Here is a 19,206-nt window from a genome sequence, read left to right as displayed (position 1 = left end):
TAGAAGCAATCTGCAAGTTAAAAATTGGTCTCCTGGCTAGAATTAGATTTTATTCTTGTTCTCCTAAAAGGAAAGACATTGCAGACATCAATAACCCTGTGTTTGGTATCATTGCTGATTAAAACACCCTCTGATGAGTCTTGCCTGCGAGTCACCTGGCTCCCTATAGAAGCCCGCAGGAGAAGGTGGCTGGCTTCCCCAACACCTCCCTGGTGCATCATGGGCGATGGTCTCCTTATGAGTTTCCCAAACCAGATGGTTTCCATAACGTTTCTGGCCCTGTAGGAGCCAGCTGGCTGCCATAACCTGTACTGGTGGCTGCAGGGAGGGGAGGGTTTGGCTGGTCGTCAGCTCTGGGGACCTGATGTTGGGGGTCTGCTGGTCATGCTGGTTTCTAGGCGCCAATTTCCTTATGCATATAGGAAGCTTGACATGTAATTGCTCCATGGCATAACAAGTGATGGGTGGTATAAAGAACAGCAATAACATAAAATTATCGTTGAGCGCAATAGAATCCTCTTGGAGGATACAGATTCCATCCAGGCTCTGTCTTCCAGCAAAACAGACCCAAGCCACGGGCACTGTTTGCAGGACTTGCCCTCCAAGCCAGCCTGCATTCATGCTGTCACAAAGCTCCAGCTCTGCTAACACACACAAGGAGACGATATTGCAGAGAGAAAGCTCCATTAGGAAGAAGCCGCGTAAGTCAGAAAAGAGGGTGAGAGAGAGAGAGAAAATGATGAATAACTTTGAGTGTTCAGGGGCAAGAGAAGAGCTTAAACCAAACTAAATGCTGGAAAATTTAAAGAAAATTGAGAGTATACCTGCTTTTGCCCTGCTTCAGGTAAAAGAAATCCCCTAAACTGCCCTATTCTTATGTGACAGAAGTCCAGAAGGTTTTCCTCTATAGCTTCCTAGTCCTAGAAACACAAATTCTGGCTGAAACCCAGAGGATAAATATTTGCAAGAAAGATGGTATTAATCATGTTGCCATTTCCACTTGAGCTCTAAGGTGTTTGCACAGCAGTGGCCGACACAGAAGCAGAGCATGACTCAGAGGCGGCGCTGGAGGCAGATGGTCTGAAAGCACGCTTTGGGTATCAGACACCTCTGTTTCATCAGGCAGACAGCCAGTATCCAGGTAAACATACATTCTTGCTAACAACATCTCGTGCACCGTAAATACTGCCCATTCCCCCACACCTGGCCTTTCTGTCTGCTCAAGAGCCTCCTTCACTCATGGTGTTACTGTTCTAATTTTCATAGGTTTATCGGCCATGTCGCTTGAATCACACACATTGCAAATATTTCCACATAAATAAGGATTGTGTTTTGTGTTTTCTACATAGCCTATGGGATTGAGTGGGAGTGATGGGTACTGATTTCTTTTTTCTCTCTTTTTCTGTAAACATTTTTTGTTCTTGACATCATATAACTTCACTGAAGGCTTGATCCAACCACAACTTGATTGTAATTAAAATTATAGGAGGCCCTTAAAAAAACACACACGAGTTCTTATTGCCTTTTTGGCCCTAGGAAAAGCCCCATTGCCGTTAATTTGTTGCTGTTATTCTTGCAATCAATTGTAGGCACGTGTATAATAATGAAATTGTTCCTTCAGGTGAAATGGCATGGCCCGCTTTAGTAGGTTTTTCCACTTGAGCATCCAAAAATTCTTTATTGTTTCAAGCAGCAAGAGGAAGCTGTAGGTTCCTGCTGGGCTGCAGCATTCACCTCCTGGGAGAGGATAAATCGAGTTACACTGTAGCTCCCACACAATCCATAGGATTTTTCACTCCTTTCAAGTTCAGGGTCAGTTTCTTTCCATTAGGTGTATCCGTGCATCTCATAGAAGGTAACTGGATTATACAGATTTAACTAAAGGGATAATAGGATTTTATGTGTGTAAAGAATGGCAGCTGAAAAGAAATATCTTGACATGTCAGCGGAATAAGGTCCACTGAGTGAATCATGAACATGGAGCTAGCATGTCATATTTTAAAGAAGAAAATTGTATTTTAATAGCAGGATCAGTGCTTCTAATTGTAACTTCATGGTTATGTGCCTGTAATTTAAAACACTGAGGATATGACTTATGGAATAGAAATCAGATAAGCGTCATTCTATCGGTGAATGAATCCCAGCAATTACCTCCCTGCCCCATCCTGCATCGGGAAATCCTCTCTTGGAAAGGAGGGAATTAATATTCTACACACATCTTCTGTGAAACTAGGGTCTACAGAGCAAGATGGTTTCTCAGAGACACAATTCGTGAAGTCCTATATAAATGACTTCTTAATGAAGAATCCTAAGCCGTCTTTTTACATTCATAACATTAAAAAGATACCATGAATGTAAAATCTAGTTACTTGAATAGTTATAGGGTTGGTCTGTGAGGCACAAAGCTATTCTGGCATTCAAACTGTTCTCTATTTAAGGATGTGCGTTCGGACAGCTAAGCTCCTTTGGGCAGATAAAATAAGGGGCAGAAAAAGGGGAGTCTACATATATTCATATGGAATAGCTCTCGCTTTTGAAATTTCTATCATTGGTTACATTTCAATAGCTTTTCTGTGCAGACCAAACGCTCACATCTTACACCTGTCAACTTCAGCTCCTCTTTGAGATTTTTACAATAGCGGCTTCCTATACCTGCTGAAAACATTTTCATCTTCACAGTTGCTATAAAGACCCATATCAACAAGAAAGAGGAGTGGCTGGGCATACAGCGAATCGATTCTTAAGCTGCTAACAAAGAGACAAAGTGAAGAAAAACAGAGGGAAGGGGTCGGCATGCATTGGTGCTCACACGCGTGTGGGCTTAATACAACCCCATTCACTCTAACTTTGGGACAAAATCCCAGCTCTGATGCCAAGTGAGCCGCGCCACTGCCTTCCCTGCAGATGGCACCTTGCTATCTCTCAGCTACGTTCAATTGAGATGCTGCACCAGAAGTGGATAAAGCTTTTTCAGGCTCCACGTGTGAATTTTTAATTAACAGAGAAATACTGCAGTACCAGCATAACATATGGCGTATTATTTGGTACTTACCAGGTATGTAGTTGCAGAGTCTCTCCACGGCTGCCTTTACTGTACTGTTGTGCCACTGTGCAAGCTGTTCAATTACAGACACCACAAGCACGCACCCTTCAAACAAACAAACAAAAAGAGTGAATACGGTTATCTGTGAAGTGTGACGAAGCACCCCGCGCTACAGAAGTATTTCAGGCATCGTTGGGCATTTCATTTCTCGAGATGCTCCATGGCAGACGAGTGTTCAAGGGGAAAAAAAATAATCTGTGAATTTCTGTCTTTATTCAAAACCAGTAAGTTATCTCAGAGAGAATGGCGATGCCAGAGGAGTGCACAGAACAGCCTGGCTTTTACAGCACTATGTGTTGCTCCTGAAAAAACGATTTTCTGTCCTTTCAGGGATGAAAATCCAGGAGCCGGGAGGACAGCCACCTTTACAACTGCCTGCTTGGCCACCTGCTCTCTCATTATTTCTCACAACAAAAAAGGCACAGGTCTGTACTTGATAGGACTTCTACATCCCTCCACACAAGCCACATAGAGAGCTACCAAAACTGAAAAACAAACGGGTGTGACTGCCTGCAGAAGAGACGTCACAATGGAGACGTATGTGCTGACCACCACAAAGCATCTGTGGCATTGTTTCTTCACAGACGGTCCTCAGAAGCCCAGCAGTGGTTGGCAGGCACAGGGCTGCTGGGCCCAGCTGCGCATCTGCTAAAGCCAAAATGTCTTCAGAGTTCATTCTGCCCTCCTTCTGTGGTTGGAAAGAAACCATTTCCTACAACCTACAAAGGTGGTGACTTGTCATGGCTAATCTGAGTATGAGCAAGGCTAAAGCCTAGTTGCTCCTTGGGCTAGCTGTGGCTGAGACCCAAGAGCTTGCATACCATAGTGAGGCGTTCCCTGAGATGTCCAGCATTTTTTCTGACATTTTTGGGATGAAGTAGGTTCCATGTGATCCCCACATAACAATCATTCAAAATCCACGTGATGACCATAAGCGATTCATTTCAAGTCAAGTTTAAATTGCTACAGGCCGGCACTGTGCTCTCTCTTTCTGCAGTGGCTTCACCATTTTATAAACAAGCCGCGTTTGGTGATACGAAGTCTGACCAACATAGTCAGGTGGGTACCCCAGGCAGCCAGGAGACAAGGAGCCAGGATGCCAGTTCCCAGCAACATGAGTAAAGATTTCTCTTTGAAATCCCTGGAGCTGAACGCTGTTCCTCCCCTCTGCAAAAAATCTCAGCTCTCGGGACTTGCTCTGACACAGTCTAGAAATGGAGGTGAGCTCCAGCATTAGGATGGGCCTGCAGATCCACCTCTTTCCAAAGCTCAAGAACATTAACGTTCAAGTTTTCAGATTGGCACAGCTTTTCAAAGTGAGCTTTTAAATTCCTTCCAAGTACCCCTACCTATGTGCTATTAAATCAAAGTGCTGGTTTTCAACATAAATAACTTTGATGCTCCTATGGATCAAGTAGCAAGTCAAAGAGGAGGCAATACAATTGGAACTTGCTGTAAGACCAATATCTTTGAGTCTTCTATTACTTCTTCTACTCCAAATACAGTAATCCAGTGGAAATTAGAGTGAACTTGCCATCTCTTTTGCAGGGATAAAAGCCCACTTCTCCATACTTATTAAATAAAACGTTCACTCAAAGTCCTCTACAGAATGATTTATAAAGCTTGCTAAGAGCCATTACCTCCAGTCAGCCTAAAAGATTAGGAGAACAAATGGAGACAGATACAACCAAAAAAAAAACCCTGAAGCAAGTTATTTCTTCTCCCTGCCCCTGTCCACATAGTCACAGGCTAGCCCACGGAATTAACAGTTAATTAAAACACAATAGCTCATAAAGAAAAAAAAAAAAGTAGAATAATAAAGACCCAAACTAAAACCAAAGTGGACATCCGAGGTGGAGAGCAAAGCACGCTCAGGATTTGGGCTGGAAGAACAGCCCAGGTCCACCTAGTCCCTGTTTAACCCCTGGCAGGTGCCTTAGCACAGCCTTATCCCATGCCACGGCCCAGGCAATGCTTGTGCTTGTGCTAAGGACCAGTCTCCAGAGCACATTTGGATGAGGACATGCAGTCAAGGGAGGAGGAGTTGATGGGTGCAAGAGACTTCACTGTTTGAGTGCAAACCATGCCCTGCACTGGCCCCAGAGACAGAAAATCGACCCTGGCTTATTTTCAAGGGTAGCGTGGCCATAGCCACACTGGACTGACTCCATCACTCAGTGCTGAAATGGCAGTGCACATCCTTGGAACACTCTGGAAATGCACCTAAAAGGCATTTCATAACTTGGTTCTTACAAGGCCATATTATTAACACCCATGAGCAACCCACAGACAACCAAAACTATGCTCCCCCTGCCTTCTATGTCTGTTTTATTCATGTGGATAGTGACTCAGAAAAATTAAATGACCAAAATGATGCTTTAACCACAAAACCACATATTTTTTTCTGTGCCCTCCTTTCTCCTCTTAGCAAGGTCAGGCCTTCATCTAACAATCTTGCTGTCCAGAAGGCAGAAAGGCAAAAAAGGAGTTCAAGCAGAAAGACAGGAAGGAGCTAGTCCTTTGATATTTTCTAAAGGAGACAGCTTTTGTTGTTTTGTCTCTCATTCCTTTGCACCAGGAGCTTGAGGAAGCTACAAATGAGGATGTGCCAGTGCTTAGCAGACATGGGTCCAGGAGTCCATGAGGGGTGAAGACAAGGAGGAGAGAAGGAAACTCAGAAGACACTGAGGTTAGCAGTGTTAGCAGAGGAAAATGCTTCAGCGGGCAGAGGAGCTGGGAGAGCAGATAGTCCCCAAAACACAGGCTGAAGCAGAACTGAGCACAGGGACAAGTGGGCGATGGAGTGGACACCAATGCGGCTTGAGGAGTAGGACAGCCTGACCAGACCACGAAATTGCAAGCCTGGATGCAAAGTGAGGGAAAAGCACCCGTTGTGAGCACAGGCATGAGCTTAGATACAGTGGGGGCAAGGTGAAAACTGGGTTGTCATGTTCCTGAGGCCCAGCAACCCGTCACACCAGGGAGCTGACAGTGTTGCTGACTGCAGCAGAGAGAAATGACACTCATTTTGCCTGTGCTGTGTAACCCAGGGTGCACCTTCAGCCGGGGCCTGCCAGCACACTTCGCAGAGAGGACAGAGTCCTTCTCTCTTGGTCCCCAGCTCCCCTGTCCCCCTTTCCTGGCTGCTGGGCATCCCTGCCAAGCGGCAGGGGAACGGGGGCTCTAGCTGGGTCCAGCTTTCTAAGCTTTCTTTTCCCTTGCCTCTAGCACCCCCTCATCCTCCGTGGGTACAGAAGGTGCCATGCAATGCCGCAATGAAGCTTGCAAAGTGCTGCCGGTGGCTGGTGGGAGTGAGACACTGCCTGCCTCACCCCACCACCAGCACCATGGGCTCGTGCTTCCTGTGTCGTGGTGGGTCTGCTCCAGCCACGAGCAGAAATCAACCCCCGCAGTGTCTCTGCTTGCAGTTACGGCACCCTCGGGTGCCCAAAAGTTGGCTCCAGCGCTGCAAGGACAGAATTTATTTCAGTGCAAAAGCTGGCCTGATAAAAACATTGACGCAATAAGTCGACCCTCCCACGCACACCAGGAGAGACCAGCTCATGATGCAGCAGAGGAGGAAAAAGTTTGCCTGACACACCTCGGTGCACTGCTTTCACTCTGAAAGAGAGTTCTTCACCCCAGGGGCAGGCTCGGCAGCTTGCCTAATGGTTCATCTCAAGATGGGGGTGCAAAGAGGTCCCTCTCTCTCTCTGACTCAGCCGTTGCCCCCATGACTCTCATTTTCGTTATCACGGTGAGGTCTTCTCGCCTCCAGTAGAGGCGGTGCAGAGAAAGGGGCTTGTGGATAAACAAGTTCTCGAAATCCAAAAAGCTAGGCTGGGAATAAAAATACCCCTGGTGTTTCCATTTCCTCTGTTATACCAGAAGACAGTCTCCACTGAAGATATGAGTTTCTCTCTCATGTTTGTCAAAATACCACAGAGGACGAGGGGAAAAAAATAGCTATTTTGGTTCAGCTCTGTTGAATAGAAACAGAATTCTTAATCACAAACACAGTCACGCAGGTAACCCTACTCATGGAGCGGTGTCCCAGCAAATAAATGGAAAATTTTCATGTTGATTAAGTCAGACACTTTTGTGTCTATCGAACCAGGCCCAAAGGCAGATTTTCTTCATGTGAGAATTAACGGAGACATCTCTGAGTTTGTGCAGTGCTTAATGCAGTACCCTGGGCTACTAGATGTTATATGAATATAAATAGCAATAATAATAGCCTGACTACTTGGGAAAAACCCACAGAGCTGAACTTCAAAGTATTTGTTCTCATAAACTAGTCTTTACTATCAGAGAGAGGACACTTCTGGTCACGCTATTATACCCTCCCCGCCTTGGGCACCTGCAGACCACACCTTGGTTATTCAAAATGCTCCCTGACAAATGCACTTATTCCAGATAAAATGCTATGCTTCACGGGACAAGCCCATAAAGAAAGTCTTGACTGATTTTCAGAGGGGTCTGAAGTTCCAATTGGGACGTCCTCAGCCTCAGTCACCGCAGCGGAAGTCTCTGGACCCGAATCTGGGGAATCTTTCTACCTTCTGGTGGGAAAGGTGCTCCCCAGGAACATGTGCCACCAACAGGTGCCACCAGATGATCTGCCCTCTGTTTCCCCCATCTACCCAGGCTTTTATCAGGTGCCCTTGATCCACCGCTCTTTACTCCTCATGGTCTGCTGGCACCTCTTAGTGCTCTGCCATGGGCCATACCCCAGGGGATGGCCACTTATGTCTGGGCTCTGCTGGCCTCAAAGCCTTTCATTCAGACTGGTGTCATCAGAAGCAGCTCTTGGGATGGAGATTGTAAATTACTCAGGAAAAGGGTGGAACCCTGGGAGGAGGGAGAAGGAATGTTTAAGGGGATTTGCTGTAGTCCAGGATGTATAACCCACCCAGGCTCCCCGTTTTTTTGGATAAAAATATGCTCCCTCCAGTAAGCCAGATTGGTCTTCTAGGAGAAGCTTTCTCCTGTGTTGGGCTATAGGTAGAACCTCAAGAGGCTAGCACCTATAAATTACAGTTAACTCAGACTATCCTCACTCTTAAAAACCCGCTCCCTTTTTGATCACATATATCATCTTCCTCTGGATTTAGTGGCAGAAAAAGAATTCATGCAACATAGGAAGCCATTACTCTCTAATAAAATCAATAGAAATCTCCCTGCACACCAAATATTATAGAATCATAGAATGGTTTGGGTTGAAAGAGACCTTAAAGATCATCTAGTTCCAGCCCCCCTGCCACGGGCAGGGACACCTCCCACTAGCCCAGGTTGCTCAAAGCCCCATCCAGCCTGGCCTTGAACACTTCCAGGGATGGGGCATCCACAACTTCTCTGGGCAACCTCTTCCACTGTCTCACCACCCTCACAGTAAAGAATGTCTTTCTAATACCTAATCTAAATCTCCCCTCTCTCAGTTTAAAACCGTTACCTCTCATCCTATCACTATGCTTCCTGATAAAGAGTCCCTCCCCATCTTTCCTGTAGACCCCCTTCAGATACTGGAAGGCCGCTATACAGTCTCCCCAGAACCTTCTCTTCTTCAGGCTGAACAGTCCCAGCTCTCTCAGCCTGTCCTCTGGCAGGAGAGGTGCTCCAGCCCTCTGATCATCTTTGTGGGCCTCCGCTGGACCTGCTCCAACAGATCCATGTCCTTCCTGTGCTGGGGGCTCCAGAGCTGGATGCAGTACTCCGGGTGGGGTCTCACCAGAGGAGAGTAGAGGGGCAGAATTGCCTCCCTCAACCCACTGGCCACTCTTCTTTTGATGCAGGGCAGGATGTGGTTGGCTTTCTGGGCTGCAAGCACACATTGACTGGTCATGTTGAGCTTCTCATCAACCAACGCCCCAAGTCCTTTTCCCAAGGGCTGCACCATCGAAAATGCTAACCAGATATCTTAGCCTTTAATGGATCTTAATTCTGATGGCTAAACATGGAGAATAATTATTTAACTAAAAAGGACAGGGGGAAATCAGCTGTTTGACTGTAGAAATCTCACTGCTTTAATTACTGTGTGTGAGAATATAAACCTTTTAATGTTCCGGCATCAGTAGTAAAGCACTTCCAGATCTGGACAGTCATTAGCAACTATTGCTTGCTTTTAATTTAGTAGATATTTAGATGCGATTTATTTCTCATCATGAGCTGGGCACATATAAGGCAATCTAGAGAGGCTTCATAATCAAAGGTTTTAAAAGCTCTAAATTATTAATAGTTGCACATGATTTTCTTTAGAAACAAGTTTCAAGAAATTGACTCCACTGTCACACTTCAATAATAGGTTTCAGTGCCTTGACAGGCTGAAGGATGTTTTCTCTGGAAGAAATCCATTGGTATTATAATGCCTACCAGCCATTAGAAACTAGACTCTGGTGTTAATAAAATGCCTGTCTCTTTTAGCGATAGTTTGTCCCATCTGCTATTAATTTCTGAAGAGATAAGAGAAAACCATAACCATTTTGCTCACCAGCAGTAATCTGAAAACTCACACGTCAGGAAGTACTTCTCTCCATGTATTTGAAAAAAGCATGTAATAATAAAATGACATTTCCAATAAGCACAGAAAAAAAAATCGTACCCCAATAATAAAATCAGAGCTAGAGAAATTCATTTCTTAGCTGTGAAGCCTCTGGCAGTTTGAGCAGACTATTTGACTTAATCCACTTCTGCCGCACACGTTTGAAAGGCTCTATAATTAGAATTATACCTAGGGATGTCAAGAAGTGTCTGGATAGTGAAAGCTGCCTCTCTAAGTTTCAGATTTGCAGATATATTTGTCTGAGTAAAACTCTGTCAAATGGCACCTGGCGCATCCTCCTTTGCCAGCCTTTGCTCACACTCTTGGGTGCTGGAGACCTTTCTCGCCCCTCCAGCCATATCGCTGTTCCCCAGCCATAAATTAAACATACCCCCTGAAGCGAAAGGAGGAAATAAGCCAAAACAAAGCGGCCTTGGACACAAATAGCTCTCTGCAAACCCTGCCAGCCAGGCTGTGCTCACCCTGCTCGCTCCCGGTGGGGCAGGAACTGGAGCCTCCCTTGGCGAAGTGACAAACCTCTGCCTCAAATATCTATCATCTGCAGCAGGAAATACCCCTGTAAAAAAGAACCCATCTATCACATTCCTGGTTTTATACAGAAGATGAAGGTTTTCCTAAAACACAGTCTTTGCTTCTTCCATTTACAGGCGATCACAGGCTGCAGTGCATCTCTGAAAGCCTACAAGTGAGGAGTCCCCCACAGCAAAGTGTATCGCAGACGATACTGCGACTCCTCGTGCAGGTGCCAGAGTAAAAAACACCTCTTGCTAAATTCATCTAATCCAATTCAACCTGAAACAAGACATTCCTGTTTGAAGCAAGAGCATTCATATGGGGAACTAAGAAGAAATAAGGTTTTCTCCTCTGCAATGGGGACATGCACGTGGGTATTCTTGGTGCAGGCAGGCTGTGGCTAGCCAAAGTTACGATACAGGAATGTTTTCTTTTTCACTGTATATTCCTTCCCAATTTGCCTTCTTACTCTGCTTCTCAGCACTGAGCTGATACTTTCAAAGAACAGCCCTTTATAGCCTCAAGATTTCATTCCAGCATGGAAATAGTCAGCTCAGATGACATATTTGTATAGGTAAAGTTAGGGTAGTTGTTTTCCATATACAGCCAGGGGATTTGTTGCTTTGAAAGCTAATTTAGAAAGGGATCTGTGTGTTAAAGTCTTTTCACTCAAACTTTGATTCCTATTCCATTTACAGTGTTAATGTATTTCATAGAGATACTGAAGTGATAGAATATAATAATAGGTATTCATATTCAAGTATGTTGGCATATACAAGACTTTTTCCCCCTAAATTTGCCAAGTGTCATAAAATATCTTGGAAATGCTGAATGGTATGCTATTACCAAACCTGTCACTGGGCATAAAATTACATATAGTATAGTGGCTAAAAACATTTTTAAACTATTATATTTATTATTTTATATTATATTTATTATTTATTATTATATATATAATATTTTATATTATATTTATTATATTATTATATTTTAAACAGTATTTTGAGTGTATTGTAGCTCTGTTACAAAACAAGCAAACCCTGGAATATCAACTACCGTTTTTGTTGCTCATGCCTCTGCAGTTCACAGAATAGCAGTGAGAGACTTCAGACCCCTAACGCCAGAGCTCTATTTGTTCATTATTGTTTCCTTAAGACACCCGATGAGGACTCTAATACAGTTAAGTTGGTACAGAAAATTCAGTTTCCATCTAGTGGAAGACTCTGGTATCCATACCTGCCAGCCAAATGTATCCCTAGTGTTTTCTACATTACGCTTTAAAGAGCCCTATTTAACAAAATCTGTAACCCCAGGCGTTTCCAATGGAAATGCTTTCTGCATTAATTAATAGAAAAAAACATGTGTGTATGTGTGCCATTAACATATTTTTATTTTCCAAATTGGGAAAGGGTATTCAAAATTTACTGAAGCCTGAATGGTGGCAGGAGGAGTTAATGTATCTGGATAACTTCATCCTTGTCACAAAGGTTTTACCATTTTTAAATTCTGAATGCACAATAGTTTCAGATATACAGTTCCTAAAACCGTTGAAAGTGATTGCCTTAAAAATAAGCAGGTTTTTCTGAAGTTCTGTATAGGGCTAACATAGGAAGAAGAGTGGGAGGCACACACATTAAGGCAATCGGCAACCAAACAGACCGTCAATACTAAACAAATAAGATTATAAAAGAAAACTAACAGCAAGCATCAGTAACGTAAAACGTACAAGACTACTCAGGTATACAAATGCACATACAAATATATACGAATGGGTATTTACACACACATACCTATATATATGTAGGTATGCGAAGCATACCTCTTTATTGTGATCAATGTATGTATTTGCATTTTAGAGCCGCAAACTTTCAGTAAGACTTGGGGTGATCTTGAAAAATGAAAATTTTACCATCAGTTGTTGAAAAATATGAATCCCTGTAGAAAATATTCCCATTTTAAGCATCGCTTTAGTATCTCTACCGCACTAGTCACATGCCTGTGGTTTTTCTATCCAAAGTATAATCACAGGAAAAAAATGTTGTGGTCAAATTTAATCTTTATTACTGATCACCAGGGCAAATTTTGCCGCTGAGTAAACTGAGCAATGTTGGTGAAGTGAACAGAGGTGCTGTGGCTTGGCACTGGTTTAGCTGTAATCAAAGTTGATCCCGGCCTTTCAGAGTAAAACACATTGATATTGGGCATGGCCTTTTTACAGAACTCATTGAGCTGTAAATTATACGTTCTGTCATGGTGCCTCCCCAGACAATATGTGCACGGCTACTTTGTCTGAGCGCGGTTATTAAAAGCCTCCAACCCCATTTGGCACGTTCCATTGTGTGAAGTTATTGGGAACTCCAAATGCCACCGGTCCTGCTGCCGCTCCGCAGGGCATATTTCATGCCGGCACTCGCGCACAGCCAGACAGAGGCAAACTGTTGAGGACATTGACTATCACACAAATCAACACAGGTAGAGGTCGGCGCTTTAGGCTGCTGGGGAGCTCGGAAACATCCGTTCTTTAATGTAATCAGAGTTGAAAATATGTTTCAAAACCATGCTTCTTCATATGCTAGGAACAATGTGCTCGTGGGTGAATGGAAGAGGTGACCCGCGAAGGTTGCTGAGAATGGCATTATATCAAGCACAAAGATGGGGAAATTTGCTTCCCCAGCTGCTGACCCACAGGATCTCCGCTCACTAGCGAGGAAGATGGAAATTGCTGCTGTCTGGCTGTATTGAGCGCTCCCTGACTAATCGCCTCATTCCAAAAAGGGCAGCCAAAGTTAATCGCCAAAAGAGCAGGGCAGCCTGCTGCTGGGAGAAAATAAATAAACCCTGCTATTTGCAAATGGTTCTTGTGGTCACAGCATAGAACCCCTGAAAAGCCGGCCTGGAAGAAGTCATCCTACCCAAGCCTCTGCCTTAGCAGCTGATCTATGGTATCTATGCCGTTCCAAAGGGACAGGGGAGACACAGATCTGTTAAGATCTCTAATGAGGTCTTCTACAGCCTTCTCAGGAACCGATGAGAGTGCTCACTTAACGCTACAATTAGAAAATTTTCTTCCTAACCTGAATGTCCCTACTGGTATCCATTTCTGTTATTTCTTGCCATAGCTGTTATAAGCCTGGAGAATGGATTACCCCTTTAATGTTTTTGAGGACAGATATCATGTCTTTTCTCAAGTTTTTCTTCTCTAGACTAATTAACTCTAATTTATTCAATCTTTCTTTATAGCTTATGTTTGTTTTTCTCCGAAACTTCCTGTCACTCTCCATCATTCTTGATGCACAGCCCCAAAAGGGAAGGCAGAAATTCCTCTGAGGCTTTGTCAATGCTGAGAAAGGTAGTGGGTTACCTCTCATGTCTTGCAAGCTAACTTCTGTTCGCACATCTTGGTGTATGCAGTGCGTGCGTTCTTCATGACAGCATGCCATTATTGTGCCACTACAAGCCCAGATGATCTTCCCTAGGGATGCTACCCAGACGGTCATTCCTCATCGGCCATGTGCATCATTGACTATTTCTGCTGATGTGCCTTCAACATATTCATATTGAAATTATCTCTTCTGGGGGCAAGTACTCCAAGTTTTCAAGATGGTTTTGAATTTAATCCTGCCCTCCACTGTACTTGCAAACCTTTTTAGCTTTATATGAGCTGCTAATTTAATAACACACTATTTCATTATCTCGGCTAATGAAAATATGGAATGATATTATGTTCAAAACAGAGGTCCACGAAAGACCTTATTTTGTACATCCTTCTGCTTAAGGAGTGAGCCACTCGTGATTACCCTCTGAACAAGGCCACCCGCCAGTTTTGCCCTGCCCTGTAGAAGCTTAATCAATTTTGCCTATCTCTCAGACATTAGATTAGTGCTGAGGTGTTGCCAAAAGCCTTATTAAAGTCAAGCTGTAACATCTACTGCTTCTTCTGTGTCTACATGCCGTTATCCCATCAGCAAAGAAAATTAGATTCATCTGACACTGTTTCTCCTTGATAAATCCAGTGAGGTTCTTACTCCTATTACTTTTGAAAGATGCTTTTATAAAGTTTCATTAACTATTGCAGGATTTTTCTAGGAATTGACGTTTAACTGACTGATCTACAACTCCCCAGATTTCGTTACTTCACAATGTTGGAGGGGGATGAATACAAGCAGTTCCCTCCTGGCTTTCAGTGTCTCCAGGGCAGCTTCTGCCTTTTCTGAGGTTGCTTCAGGTACTTCTGGATGAAATCGCCTTTGCTAGAGAACAGGCGATTTGGAAATACCCTTTAAGGGCTCTGACATAATTTGGGGTGGCAGGAGGTGTGGAATAAAACCTTTATAAATTATTCAGAAATAGTAGGAAAATAAAGAACGTGATCTTGGGTATGATGAAACATTAACACCCGTGTCAAGTTGCGAGTGTCACTCTACTGTCTTTGGGTACCTCGACATTAACTTAAGTAAAACTTTGCTTGTCCTGTGAAGTGGGCAGTATTTTCCTCATTTAACAGATAGATAAAGTCAAAGACCTGAGTATCTGAAGGGCTCATTCATACTTCATTTTTGAGAGAAAAATACACAGCATCTTGCTCTCAGGATGCCTCACTGAAATTGTCAGGCTGCACCTAGCAAAAGGGCTTCTAGGTCTTGTCCTGAATAAATCCCTTAGGCCATAATGCCAGTCAGCAGCAAACACAGAAATGAAAACCAGACCTAGCATCCAGCTCCCAAACCAGTCCACAGAGCAAAAACTCACCCTCTTTACATGAGGAAAAAAAGCTTTACGGGTCTTTGGATACAGGAAAACTTCCTAAAGTCCTTTTATCTACCATGAGGAAAAAGCAGAGGAGTATAACACATGCAAAGCGTGCAAGAGGCCCAGAGGAAGGGCCTGAGCTGATTTCAAAGTATGCAAAAAAGGGGGAATTTTTCCAGCCTGGGGACACAGGAAACACTGATGGAGAAAAGAGACTGTCAGATGTTGGAAAAATTCTTCTAGTGATAGGGCCAAAGAAAGAGCATATATCTGTTTAAAAGCAGGTTGGAGATGGTTAGGAACCGCGTAAGTATACTACATCTGATCTTATGGCCAGGAGGATTATCATCAGGTCCTTTCCCCCTCTTTTCCTTAATTCTAAAAGACAGCAGTATTGCATCTCTTTTTGAGGTGGGAACACTTTCCGGATGCTTTATGTCAATTATGAAAAGACTTTTTCTGAATAAAGCAGACAGATTTTTCAAGAAAATGCAGCAAAAATGATGTGACTTTTTCTATAGTTACTGAGGCTGATTAAAACTTCTGTCTAAATGTTTTCTGACACAAGTTTGCCATAAAAAAGTCGCCTTCTGTTTTTTAGACAAGTAACAGTCTGAAAGAAGAAATGCTCCTCCAGCCCTTACTCCATATCAACATATAGGTGCCTACCCAAAACACATCTCACAGGATATGCTAAGGGCAAGGGTGTCCCTTAAAGCATCCAGCTGCTTTCCCAGTATGACCAGAATGTACTGGGGGAGATGGTGCCTACCCAGGGAGCGCTGCTGGCAAGGGGAACAGAAAAAGGAAGCAACCAAGTCATATCGCATTCAACGGAGGTACCAGAGCTGCGTTTCGCTCTCCTGTCATATCACTTTATACACATTTCTTCAAGAAGCATAATACTTTCAGTGGAAAAGCTTAATGGAAAATATTTTCTTGGTTTTATTACTGAAAGAGCATCCATTTTCTGACCAGCATTGGCTACTAACTCAGCAATCTCGATCATGCAGGTGGTACACGCACAGGAGTGACCAGAAATGACCATTTAATGTGCAGCCACCTCATTTCCCTCAGAAAAAAGAGGCAAATAACTTCGGAAGATTAGACGCCTGACCACACATTTATCTTGCATGCAAAAAAGCCTATTTCTTCAAACGAATCTCCTGTACATTTGGCAGCGGGCCTTTCTCTCGTTAAAAATGCTGCCTTGATGTATAAGGCCAAGAAGACTCAGAGGAAGTTCCCATGGCTCTCTCCCAGTGCCTTCCCGCATGGCAAACTGGCTAGCAGGGTCTGGGGTCGAGCTGTTGAAAGGAAATCACACTCTTCTTCCTACAGATGAAGCTGATCTCGACTTAATTTCTGCTCCTGAGAGGGCTGGTCACCAAATCAGCCGCAAGAACCGACGCTCCACGCCACGGCAAGCGGAACCACCAGCTCCTCCGTGCTTTCCCTTTCCCGCTTGGGAGAAGGAAGGGACAGAGATGGCTTGCCAGTGTTTTCAAGAGTTAGTCGCGAGAGCAGCTAATCAGTGAAACCCCAGAGGTGGCCACCTGGACCTGGGCTAGCAGGCAGCAGCCTGCCTGCCTGCCGCCACCGGCCCTCCCCGTGCAGTTCTAACTCTCTGCGCCCTTCCTTTTTAGCTTGCTCCTTTTTAGAGGTGTGTGGACTTTCTCTTTTGGTCGTGAGGCGAGCTCACGTGGACGCTTGGAGCTGAAGCTCAGAGAGAGCAACTGGTGTGGGAGGCGGGTTTTGTGCTGTCCTCCCGCCCAACAAACACGCCGGGGAGAGGCTCGGTGGTCCCAGCAAGGGGGCTGAAGGGAAAAAAAAGAAAAGCACAATTTAGCTTGTGCAAGGCAACTTCAATGCAATGTGCAGTCACCGTAGGAATTTAGAGCCTTGCTGGGCCAATAAGGGTGAAAAGGGCAGACAACGCTCACACCTTTTTACCAGCGTAAAAATCTTACAGGCGAGCACGCTCACCGCCCTTTCCTGTGCCATCGAAACCCTCGCTGCCTAAAGATCTCGCCATTAAGAAACCGCCACCACTTCCCTCTCGCTGTGGCAGCTGCTCGGTCACTGCCTGTGCGGCTGCCGGCCCGAACAAGGCCTGTCCCTGACAGACATTTCTGCTTTTCACCGCTCGCTCGCTCTCATTTTCCAGCCGGCGGCTGAGGCCTGGCAGGGGCTGCACAAGAACCAAGGGGCTGCCCCCACTTCGCTCCGCTTTCGGTTCACGCTGCCTCCCCGGCGCCGAAATCTGCAGGGACGGCTCAGAAATGAGGCAAAAAAAACCCCTGTTTTTATCAAGCTTAGAATTATTATTTCTGACCGTGTTCCTTGAGCCACAGTGAAAACCATTTGGGGCTGAAAGGAAATATTTCCTTCTGAGGGAATGGAGAACCGTGACAGAGTTGATGTTTACGGCACAAAAGTGCCCTGAAAAGCTAAACGAAGATGAAATAAAATGTTTCATCGTAACGCTTAAGATATCCATCATTTAACGTTTGCTCACATAAAAAATACAAGCTACTGCCTCTCTCTAGGTATACGGAGTCTCACGCCAAGGGCATTTCTGGTGCTGAGATACCCGTGTTGACTTTGGTGTTACTGGTCTTGCTTTGGGAATCACTTGGTCAGCCGAGGCTATCGGATACCCCCAGCTACAGCTGCTGTAGAGATCACCGTGGTCACCAAAGTCACAGGAGAGGGGGTTGCCAAAACACACACTCGCCCCACTTCAGTACGGGACGTGCAGGCGCGTGTGCTCATGGAAAGGGAAGGAAATGTGACAAAACAGCCCTCAAGACTTGGCTCTCCAGAGATGACCATCCAGACCACAGAGCTCTCTGGCCCAAGTATGCACCAAGTGTTCTAAAGAATATTTTGCCAGGCAATGAAGTCAATGAGGAGACCCTGGGGGGAGCCTGAAGGAAACTGTGGTTTCCCTGCAGTTAAACAAACCCTAACAAATACTAGGACCCCATAACACCTTGTTTCCAGGTCCCAGACCTACGGATGCAGGTCCCAGACCTACAGACGTTAAAGCCAGCTTTCTAGACGCCATTCCCCGCAGAGCAAAAACATGAACTTTGGGAAGCAGCTTCTCAAAAACAAAATCATAAAATAACTCCAGACCCCGTTGCTGGCCTTGCAAAATCTCCGGTGATTATTTCAACAAAGACTACGAATGTTTTGCAGTACAGCTGTTGAAATAGATAAAGGAGTGATTTATGATGTGCATAGCAATTCTCAGCTCACCGGTGGAGTAGCAAACGAACTACTAGTCCAGCAGGCAAACAAAACCTGAATACATACCGACGCAGGTGTGTCCTTTGTACAGCCCGGACTGGAGCGCGGGGGACGGTGGGTCGTTTCCATGGGGGAGAGGGGAGGAAGAGGCAGCCTTCAGCAGAAGCGGAAGCCAGAGGATGCAGAATAAATTAAGGAACGTTCGCCTAGACCCCCTCATCCTAAGGAAGGAAAGAAAGGAAAGAAATCAGGTGGGAAGGGCGCATGTGGACCCATATTCCCTTACTGCTCAGGGAGCATCCCGCATCCTTGTCGCAGCTTGAGGAGAGGGGAGGCTGGCGTGCCTATGTAGCTAGACGTGATGCAGGGCTGCTCCCCAGGTGGGGACAAGCATCTGTCATCTGCTGGGGTGCACGGAGGATCCCTCACCCGTGCATCACAGATGCTTTCCCATCCCCTGCCCCTTGCACACCCCGCAGCCCCTCTCAGGCCGTTCAGGGTGTCTCTGCAGCCACCCACCACAACCCAGCGAGTCCCATACACGTGGGCACCCCATGACCGGTGTGGGAGGAAATCGCCACGGCCCCAGGTCTCTCTCCGCCCCCCCCACGCACCCCCGCTGCCCCATTTGCAGCTCTTCCCAACCTGCTGGCCTGGTAGGACCACGGAGGTTGCATGACCAGCTCTGGCTCAGCGCTGCCCTGTCTCCTGCGGCAGCAGCGGGATGACTAACGACCTTAAACCACAGTAGTTGCTGGAGCCACTCAGCATTAATAACGCAAGACACTCCCCTGAACAACTAGTGTTGCAAAAAAAAAAAAAAACCCAAACAAAAAAACCAACCCGACAAACCCTTCCCCCCCCGCCCCGTCGCTCCTCTGCAGACAAGAAAAAAAAAAAAAAATCTATCTCCGGCTGCTTCTGCAAGATTTTTGACCAGGGTTTCTGTTTGGGAGAACTGAGCGTGAAAAATAAAAGAAAGAGGCCGCTCTGGTCGGAGCTGGGGGGGTGGGGGTGGGAGGGAGTG

The 19,206-nt window shown here is 45.3% G+C and overlaps 1 protein-coding gene across 1 annotated transcript in view; it reads right to left on the bottom strand.

Moving 5' to 3' along the window:
* AOAH (acyloxyacyl hydrolase) overlaps positions 1–18,950 on the bottom strand; it is a 111,482-nt gene extending 92,532 nt beyond the window's left edge. The window contains 4 exon segments of the mRNA XM_063325499.1: positions 3,053–3,148; positions 18,246–18,400; positions 18,825–18,901; positions 18,903–18,950. Coding sequence (XP_063181569.1) covers positions 3,053–3,148; positions 18,246–18,400; positions 18,825–18,901; positions 18,903–18,950 — 376 coding nt within the window.
* Positions 18,951–19,206: the final 256 nt, after the last annotated feature.

Source organism: Chroicocephalus ridibundus, chromosome 2 (genome assembly GCF_963924245.1).
Source record: "Chroicocephalus ridibundus chromosome 2, bChrRid1.1, whole genome shotgun sequence".
Lineage (NCBI taxonomy): Eukaryota > Metazoa > Chordata > Aves > Charadriiformes > Laridae > Chroicocephalus > Chroicocephalus ridibundus.
This window is presented reverse-complemented; position numbering and strand designations above follow the sequence as displayed.